Here is a 10,000-nt window from a genome sequence, read left to right as displayed (position 1 = left end):
ACTCTAAATGTAGGTATTGTGATATAAACCGAGTCCGTTCTACAGTTTCTCATTAGACTGAATGAATAACCGACTCTAAATGTAGGTATTGTGATATAAACCGAGTCCGTTCTACAGTTTCTCATTAGACTGAATGAATAACCGACTCTAAATGTAGGTATTGTGATATAAACCGAGTCCGTTCTACAGTTTCTCATTAGACTGAATGAATAACCGACTCTAAATGTAGGTATTGTGATATAAAAAGAGTCCGTTCTACAGTTTCTCATTAGGCTGAATGAATAATCGGCTCTAAATGTAGGTATTGTGATATAAACCGAGTCCGTTCTACAGTTTCTCATTAGACTGAATGAATAACCGGCTCTAAATGTAGGTATTGTGATATAAACCGAGTCCGTTCTACAGTTTCTCATTAGGCTGAATGAATAACCGGCTCTAAATGTAGGTATTGTGATATAAACCGAGTCCGTTCTACAGTTTCTCATTAGACTGAATGAATAACCGACTCTAAATGTAGGTATTGTGATATAAACCGAGTCCGTTCTACAGTTTCTCATTAGACTGAATGAATAACCGGCTCTAAATGTAGGTATTGTGATATAAACCGAGTCCGTTCTACAGTTTCTCATTAGACTGAATGAATAACCGACTCTAAATGTAGGTATTGTGATATAAACCGAGTCCGTTCTACAGTTTCTCATTAGACTGAATGAATAACCGACTCTAAATGTAGGTATTGTGATATAAACCGAGTCCGTTCTACAGTTTCTCATTAGGCTGAATGAATAACCGACTCTAAATGTAGGTATTGTGATATAAACCGAGTCCGTTCTACAGTTTCTCATTAGACTGAATGAATAACCGACTCTAAATGTAGGTATTGTGATATAAACCGAGTCCGTTCTACAGTTTCTCATTAGACTGAATGAATAACCGACTCTAAATGTAGGTATTGTGATATAAACCGAGTCCGTTCTACAGTTTCTCATTAGGCTGAATGAATAACCGGCTCTAAATGTAGGTATTGTGATATAAACCGAGTCCGTTCTACAGTTTCTCATTAGGCTGAATGAATAACCGGCTCTAAATGTAGGTATTGTGATATAAACCGAGTCCGTTCTACAGTTTCTCATTAGGCTGAATGAATAACCGACTCTAAATGTAGGTATTGTGATATAAACCGAGTCCGTTCTACAGTTTCTCATTAGACTGAATGAATAACCGGCTCTAAATGTAGGTATTGTGATATAAACCGAGTCCGTTCTACAGTTTCTCATTAGACTGAATGAATAACCGACTCTAAATGTAGGTATTGTGATATAAACCGAGTCCGTTCTACAGTTTCTCATTAGGCTGAATGAATAACCGACTCTAAATGTAGGTATTGTGATATAAACCGAGTCCGTTCTACAGTTTCTCATTAGGCTGAATGAATAACCGACTCTAAATGTAGGTATTGTGATATAAACCGAGTCCGTTCTACAGTTTCTCATTAGACTGAATGAATAACCGACTCTAAATGTAGGTATTGTGATATAAACCGAGTCCGTTCTACAGTTTCTCATTAGACTGAATGAATAACCGACTCTAAATGTAGGTATTGTGATATAAACCGAGTCCGTTCTACAGTTTCTCATTAGGCTGAATGAATAACCGACTCTAAATGTAGGTATTGTGATATAAACCGAGTCCGTTCTACAGTTTCTCATTAGACTGAATGAATAACCGACTCTAAATGTAGGTATTGTGATATAAACCGAGTCCGTTCTACAGTTTCTCATTAGACTGAATGAATAACCGGCTCTAAATGTAGGTATTGTGATATAAACCGAGTCCGTTCTACAGTTTCTCATTAGACTGAATGAATAACCGACTCTAAATGTAGGTATTGTGATATAAACCGAGTCCGTTCTACAGTTTCTCATTAGACTGAATGAATAACCGACTCTAAATGTAGGTATTGTGATATAAACCGAGTCCGTTCTACAGTTTCTCATTAGGCTGAATGAATAACCGGCTCTAAATGTAGGTATTGTGATATAAACCGAGTCCGTTCTACAGTTTCTCGTTAGGCTGAATGAATAACCGGCTCTAAATGTAGGTATTGTGATATAAACCGAGTCCGTTCTACAGTTTCTCGTTAGACTGAATGAATAACCGGCTCTAAATGTAGGTATTGTGATATAAACCGAGTCCGTTCTACAGTTTCTCGTTAGACTGAATGAATAACCGGCTCTAAATGTAGGTATTGTGATATAAACCGAGTCCGTTCTACAGTTTCTCGTTAGGCTGAATGAATAACCGACTCTAAATGTAGGTATTGTGATATAAACCGAGTCCGTTCTACAGTTTCTCGTTAGACTGAATGAATAACCGACTCTAAATGTAGGTATTGTGATATAAACTGAGTCCGTTCTACAGTTTCTCATTAGACTGAATGAATAACCGACTCTAAATGTAGGTATTGTGATATAAACTGAGTCCGTTCTACAGTTTCTCATTAGACTGAATGAATAACCGACTCTAAATGTAGGTATTGTGATATAAACCGAGTCCGTTCTACAGTTTCTCATTAGACTGAATGAATAACCGACTCTAAATGTAGGTATTGTGATATAAACCGAGTCTGTTCTACAGTTTCTCATTAGGCTGAATGAATAACCGGCTCTAAATGTAGGTATTGTGATATAAACCGAGTCCGTTCTACAGATTCTCATTAGACTGAATGAATAACCGACTCTAAATGTAGGTATTGTGATATAAACCGAGTCTGTTCTACAGTTTCTCATTAGGCTGAATGAATAACCGGCTCTAAATGTAGGTATTGTGATATAAACCGAGTCCGTTCTACAGTTTCTCATTAGGCTGAATGAATAACCGGCTCTAAATGTAGGTATTGTGATATAAACCGAGTCTGTTCTACAGTTTCTCGTTAGGCTGAATGAATAACCGACTCTAAATGTAGGTATTGTGATATAAACCGAGTCCGTTCTACAGTTTCTCATTAGACTGAATGAATAACCGGCTCTAAATGTAGGTATTGTGATATAAACCGAGTCTGTTCTACAGTTTCTCATTAGACTGAATGAATAACCGGCTCTAAATGTAGGTATTGTGATATAAACCGAGTCCGTTCTACAGTTTCTCATTAGACTGAATGAATAACCGACTCTAAATGTAGGTATTGTGATATAAACCGAGTCCGTTCTACAGTTTCTCATTAGACTGAATGAATAACCGACTCTAAATGTAGGTATTGTGATATAAACCGAGTCCGTTCTACAGTTTCTCATTAGACTGAATGAATAACCGACTCTAAATGTAGGTATTGTGATATAAACCGAGTCTGTTCTACAGTTTCTCATTAGACTGAATGAATAACCGACTCTAAATGTAGGTATTGTGATATAAACTCAGTCTGTTCTACAGTTTCTCGTTAGGTTCTCCAGTTAAATCATGGAGAGGTTCATTTTTTCCTGTCTCTCTGTCCACAGCACTGCTAAAGCATTTAAACTCTGCTTCCCTCATTTTAGCAGGTCAGTTACTGCCAGCATACCTGAGCATACAGAGTGAAATACAGCCACTGGCTAATCGACTGGATCAACTGCAGCGAGACAAACAAAGTGGAAGCTGAACTGGAAGCTGAAATTCCATTGGACTCTTATCTAGACTGATCCTGCAGCTGGCTGGAAAAAGACGCTGAGTGGCCACTTTCACACGTCAATTTTGTTCAAATGTTTGTTATCACAAATAGCTAATCAGCCAATCACACGGCTGCAGCTCACTGCATTGAGGCATGTAGAGGTGGTCAAGACGACTTGCTGAAGTGCAGACCGAGCATCAGAACGGGGAAGAAAGGGGATTTAAGGGACTTTGAACGTGGCGTGGTTGTTGGTGCCAGACGGGCTGGTCTGAGTATTTCAGAAACTGCTGATCTGCTGGGATTTTCACACACAACCATCTCTAGGGTTTACAGAGAACGGTCCGAAAAAGAGGAAACATCCAGTGAGCGGTCAGTTGTGTGGACGAAAATGCCTTGTTGATGTGAGAGGTCAGAGGAGAACGGGCAGACTGGTTCCAGATGATAGAAAGGCAACAGGAACTCAAATAACCAACCAGAATCTCTGAGGAACGTTTCCAACACCTTGTTGAAAGTGTGACACGAAGAATTAAGACAGTTCTGAAGGTGAAACGGGGGTCCGGCCTTTTACTAGCAACAAATATATATAGCAACAAAAGTTCTTCTATTGTTACAATCTCAAGTTTGTCATAATAGAAGAACCTTTTTTGATGCCTTATAGAACCCTTTTCAAAACATTTCTGTATAGAGCCATTTTCTTTACTGAAATACCCGTGAAGAACCCAGAACGGTTGTTCTGTTGTGATGATTTCAAGCTTGTAACAGTAGAAGAACCCTTTTTGGTGCTTTATAGAACCCTTTTCAAAAAAGTTCGCTGTACAACAATCTATAGCACATCCACGAACATTTTCCATCAGTCTGAAGAACCTTTTCATCACGCAAAGAGCCCTTTAATCATGGGTTCTTTGAGTGTTCATGGCTCTATGCAGAACAGTTTTCTTTACTAAAGTACCCTGGAGGAACCCAAAATGGTTCTCTACTGTGATGGTGACAGTAGAAGAATCTAAAAAAAAGGTTCTATATAGAACCATTTATAGCACATTCATACACACTTTCCACCAATCTGAAGAACCTTTTCATTAAACAAAGAACCCTTTAATCATGCAAAGGGTTCTTTGAGTGCTCTCCTAGAATCTACCCAGAACCATTTTCTTTACTGAAGAACCCTTGAAGAACCATCTTTTTAAGCGTATACTGTTGCTGTATGTTCAACACATACAATTTCAAACACTTATTCACAGGATTCAGCGACTGCCCATTGACTTCCATTATATCTGAGTTTAGAGGCAAAGCGTTTTCTGTCCTTGTCTTTGTAAACAATATCGTACTGAACTGACTGTATCTGGTGAAATGTGGATGTGGCAGATGGAGAACTAGGTTGAAATAAGCTTTAATATATTTTAATATATTTAATATAGCTTTAATAAGCTTTGAAATAAGTTTTCCCTCCAAAGCTCATAAAATAGTGTATACTGTGAAGGACAGTAGGTGAACTCCGGCTCTCTAAACACACTCAAAGAAGTTTTCCACAGCTCTTGCCCAGCAGTCCGCCTGCCAGCGTGATTACTCAATTTGAGCCGAGGCTCCAAGAAGAAAGAGAAAAAGTCCCTCTGTTCCCTTCAGTGACGAGACATAGACTCACTGAGGGAGCGGAGGAGACTGACTCAGCCAAACGCCCCCCAATAAAACAAAAAAAAAACCAGTAAATCACATTTACAGTCTCCAGAACCGTAACGAAGTGCAGTGACATACAGTAGATGAATAAGCATCTGTGCACCGCAGACAAAAACTGGCTATTTAAGCTATTAAAACGAATGAACACTGTGAGCTTAGCTATTAGTTTGCAATTTCAGCGACAAACAGGGCCGTGTTTACCTGATTCCCCACTAGGGGGAGCTATTACTCAAATCTCATTAAAGGCTCCTTTATGCTCCACGTTAAATGCGGATAAGGATGGAGCTTCTGTCCGCACTCTGCGGTCATTTCGTCCGCGTTTGTTCATGTTCTCTGAAAGCTTACAGACACGGACGAAGCGGCGCAGTTCCACCGGAAGCCATGGGGGGGCAGTGTAGCCAATATTTCATGCGAAACACGATGTTTCTCTCCAGTTTCTCTCATTGGCCATATAATGTGAAAAGAGTTCTCCGTCCACATGTTGCAAAGTATTTAATGACCTCACAGACTCCCCCGTCTCGTCTACAACACTGCCTCTTTCGTCTTTTTTTAGCTGGGACGCTGTTAGTACTGCCCTCTAGTGGATGCACTGCTTAACATCCCTGCTAACAGAAAGGACGCATGGAAGTATGTGGGCAGTGACGGTTACGTCGTTTGAAGCAGACGTACGTGAAGGGAGCATAAAGGAGCCTTTAGCATGCATCGCTGAAAGGGAGGAAACCCACACCAGCAGGATCTCTCATAGGCGCGTATATGTTTGTACCGACAGTCTTCATGTACTATTATAAATGGCATGTATAGGAATAATCAATTAATCATTGACATAAATGCGAGATGACTGCATTATTATTATTATAAAGGATCTTATTAAGATGTTTTTATTCCATTTTTACTTATACAATGTAGGTTAAAATACTGTAAGACGTGTATTTTATGCACGTATGAAATATATTTTATTTCTGACAAAAGCGAAAGTTAGTAAATGAGCAATGATTTAATGTAAATATTTATTCATAGTAATTTCTTGATAAGTTATTATAAGAATCTTATGGTTTCTTCTACAGCTTTGATCATCATTCTGGACGCAACATAGGAAATTGGACTGGATATGTTTTTCTATAATGCCTGGATGTGTCCCACATACGTTACACAGCAGGCATGATCTGCAAGAGTCAGAGATCCTGTCGTTTATTTCATTTCCAGTCAAAACAGCCGTTAAGGACAAGCTCTGCACTTCCAGCATCGGGAATCTCAGCCGAGTGTCAGTGAGTCACTCTTTCCCTTCATTCCAGCTTTCGTTCTTCTCAGGATCCTCACTTTCAGCTCCTCAAAGAACCTGCAGACACGCCTCCAAAGCTCAGTCTGAGAAGCTGGTTGATGGTTTTCTGAGTCAAACCCATTCAGTGGTGCTGAGCTCTGGACTCTGGGGCGGTCAGTCCATCGTCCAGCTTCTTTGTTTGACGTGTCCATCTCCTTTTCTCAGCGAGGTTCTTCTTGATCAGCTACACGTCCTTTCAGACCCACAGCGCTGAGTGGTCTTCTCACAGTGGAAGGATGGACAGAAACACCTGTGGATGTTTTCAGATCTGAAGCAGCTTGATCTTCTCCTCTCTCTCAGAGATCAAAGCTTTCAGTGCTGTTTATCTGATGGGGGCAGTTCTGGGGTCGACCAGCTCTTCCAGGTGGTTGTTAGGAGCCCCACTGTCCCTGCAGTTTAGACATCTAATCGTTTCAGAACTATCCACCGAGAAATGAATAACTTGTGGCTGCTTAACTGGAAATGAAACAAATGAAGGTCTCTGAGGGTCTTAGAGGGTCGTTCTCTGGTTTTGCAACAAAGTCCTGAAAATATATGAAATCAAACACGCATGCATGCGCGCCCCTACCCCACCTGGTGTAGTTGGTGGTCTGGCCGAGAGTCCAGTCGAAAGTCAGAAGCAGAAGGAGCCCCAAGCAGAACGTCCAGCTGAACTTCTCCATTTTCTCCACTCAGCAGCCACAAGACAGAGGAGAAGAGAGAGAGTGAGTGGCTGTGGGGGAGGAGGGACAGAGGGAGGGATGCTGGAGAAGGAAAGGAGAGGAGGGAATGTGTGTCGACAGGGGGGACCTAAGCGAGGGGGGGGAGGGGGCTTGTTTTTTTGTTTTTAATCAGAACCAGATGCTGGTATTGGTATCAGTCTTATTGACGTTGGACCAAAGAAGGCACTGCACATTCATGAGACGCGGGAATAGAAAAAAGAAGAAAAACAAGCATAACATAAACAGGCAAAGCCGGGAAGAGTGTGGATCATGTGTGTGGCCTGTTTTCTAGTCCACGTTCAGAAAGCTGTGGAAGAAAGACGGCCAGCATTAAAGGGCAGCTCCACTGATTTTCCAAAACTTCTGCATAATTAAATCATTAAGCTGTAATCAGAGCAGTTCAGAGTGGTTTGGTGTGAAACGCTCTGGTCTGGAGACACTTACCGAGTCAGAGCTGTTCACAGTGGTGGTGATAGGAACCAGACGTCCACCTCTAAAAGCTCCTCACAGAAAGTTCCTTACATGAAACGGTTATGAATTCACTGCCTGGTGACTGACAAACATCATTTTTAATCTATTTTAGGGTTTATTATTCCAGATTTTCCACTATTTTCCATCATCAACATTCCATATAAGCTCAGAAGACTCGTGTAGGTTCTCTGGTGGTTCTGGATGGTAAATAAAGTGTCTATATCTGTGTTGTAGTCATGGCGACGCCTGGTTCCCATCAGCACCACTGTAAAGACGTCTGAACCGTTTCACACCAAACCCTCTGAATCTCTCTGTTTACAGCTCAGACACTCAGTTATGTAGAAATTAAGAAAAATGGGTGGAATTGCCCTTCAAGTAATCTCTAATAGGCTTGATTAGGTGGGATCTGATGCTGAACATGGACTGAAGTACATTAGCAGAGCTAAAACAGCGCTAAAGCTAAAGAATCGAACTGCAGACACTGAACATGTCGAGGGTCTGAGTTACTGTCGAGTCAGGAGGTGCCTCGGGCCTTCGAGCTTCACGGGACATGGTTAACAGCCTGGCTTTAGTGGACAGGCTGGCTGTCCCTCATTCCAGCACTAACACAACGCCTGATCTCAATTACACACACTGCGCAGCGCAGGCCGAGCCAGGCTGATGGAGCGGCGAATGCAGTGCGATACATGTGGAAATGCATTCGCAACTGTTTGAAGTTTTAAAGGCTGTCCCGGTTGTGAGGGAGAGCTGGGCGCCGCCTCTGATTTCTGAGAAAGAGTTTTTCAACCTCTCAGCCGAAAGTGGCGTGAGTGCGACTGGGACTGCGTAGCCCACAGGCAGGTTAACAGGCACACACTGGGGTGGGTGGATGGTGGGAGTTATATGGAGCTCTGATTGTTTACCTTGGGGGTGTTAAACTTACAGAGGCTGGACAAGTCAAGTCAAGTCAGGTCAAGTCAAGAGGCTTTTATTGTCATTCCATCTATGTACACAGTGGAGAGAAATTACGTTCCTCCAGGAACAAAAAGTACAGAGGGCAAAAAAAGATAGAGACAGATAGACAGACAGATAGATAGACAGACAGATAGATAGACAGACAGATAGACAGACAGACAGATAGACAGATAGACAGACAGATACACACACACACACACAGATAGATAGGCAGAAAAATAGATAGACAGACAGACAGACAGACATAGATAGACAGACAGATAGACAGACAGAGAGACAGACAGAGAGATAGACAGACAGAGAGATAGACAGACAGAGAGATAGACCACCCGATGTTTCTGAAGTTTGTTGAAGTGAATATCATTACTAAGCGTGTTGTTCTACAGGGGCCGTGTTGATCTGCCCCGTCCGGATGTTGAGGAATTGGCTCCGTATGTTTTTCCGTTGCAGACGGACTTTAAGACCTGCAGAGCTTCACCGCCACAGACACACGGGGGAGTGAGCTGTACAGGAACACAATGATGTTAGTGATGTTCATCACTGTGGGCTGTTCCTTTATCTGGTGCTGGTGCGACTGAGTCACAGGGGGAGAAGCTCTGCGTGTCTTGGCGTTTGTCCTGCTGGCGTCTGGCTGGAGCGGCGATAAGAGTCAGCAGGACGCAGGAATGTGGTGACGTGGGAGCGTTGCTGGGGGGGTGGATGGGGGAGGCAGTGGAGGAGGCGTGGAGAGGCAACAGAAGGATTACAATGACCCCTCACAGCTGGCAGCAGCCCAAAGGGTGTAGACCAGAGAAACAACTCCTCAAAAAGAGAAGCAGATTCCAACTGGGGGGCAACAGAGGGGGGCGTCTGGGGGGCCGGTGTGGAGAGAGAGGTACTGAGGGGGGAAAGCTGCTTTAATAATAACAAAGAAATTAAGAACAACATTAATAACAGCCATAATTAATTAATAATGTTGTTTTGCCAGGTTTGCCCTCCGTTCTGCCACACGCTTAAAAATGATGGTTCTATACAGAACCATGAACACTCAAAGAACCTGCTGTGTGATTAAAAGGTTCTTTGCATGGTGAAATGGTTCTACAGGCTGTTGGAGATGGTGCTGTATGTGGCATAAAAAAGGGGTTTTCTATAGTCACAATGTCAAGCTTGTCAGGAGAACCTTTTTTTTGGTGCTATATAGAACGTTTCTATATAGAACCATCTGCAGCACACTGTCCATCATTCTGAAGAACCATTTCACCA

At 42.0% G+C, this 10,000-nt stretch overlaps 1 protein-coding gene across 1 annotated transcript in view; it reads right to left on the bottom strand.

Annotated features, from left to right (window-relative positions):
- Window positions 1-7,359, bottom strand: part of pcolcea (procollagen C-endopeptidase enhancer a) — a 23,380-nt gene extending 16,021 nt beyond the window's left edge. Inside the window, exon 1 of the mRNA XM_017721983.2 lies at window positions 7,206-7,359. Coding sequence (XP_017577472.1) covers window positions 7,206-7,294 — 89 coding nt within the window. The 5' untranslated portion in view covers window positions 7,295-7,359. The remainder of the gene's footprint in view (window positions 1-7,205) is intronic.
- Window positions 7,360-10,000: the final 2,641 nt, after the last annotated feature.

This window comes from Pygocentrus nattereri, chromosome 18 (genome assembly GCF_015220715.1).
Source record: "Pygocentrus nattereri isolate fPygNat1 chromosome 18, fPygNat1.pri, whole genome shotgun sequence".
In the NCBI taxonomy this organism is placed as follows: domain Eukaryota; kingdom Metazoa; phylum Chordata; class Actinopteri; order Characiformes; family Serrasalmidae; genus Pygocentrus; species Pygocentrus nattereri.
This window is presented reverse-complemented; position numbering and strand designations above follow the sequence as displayed.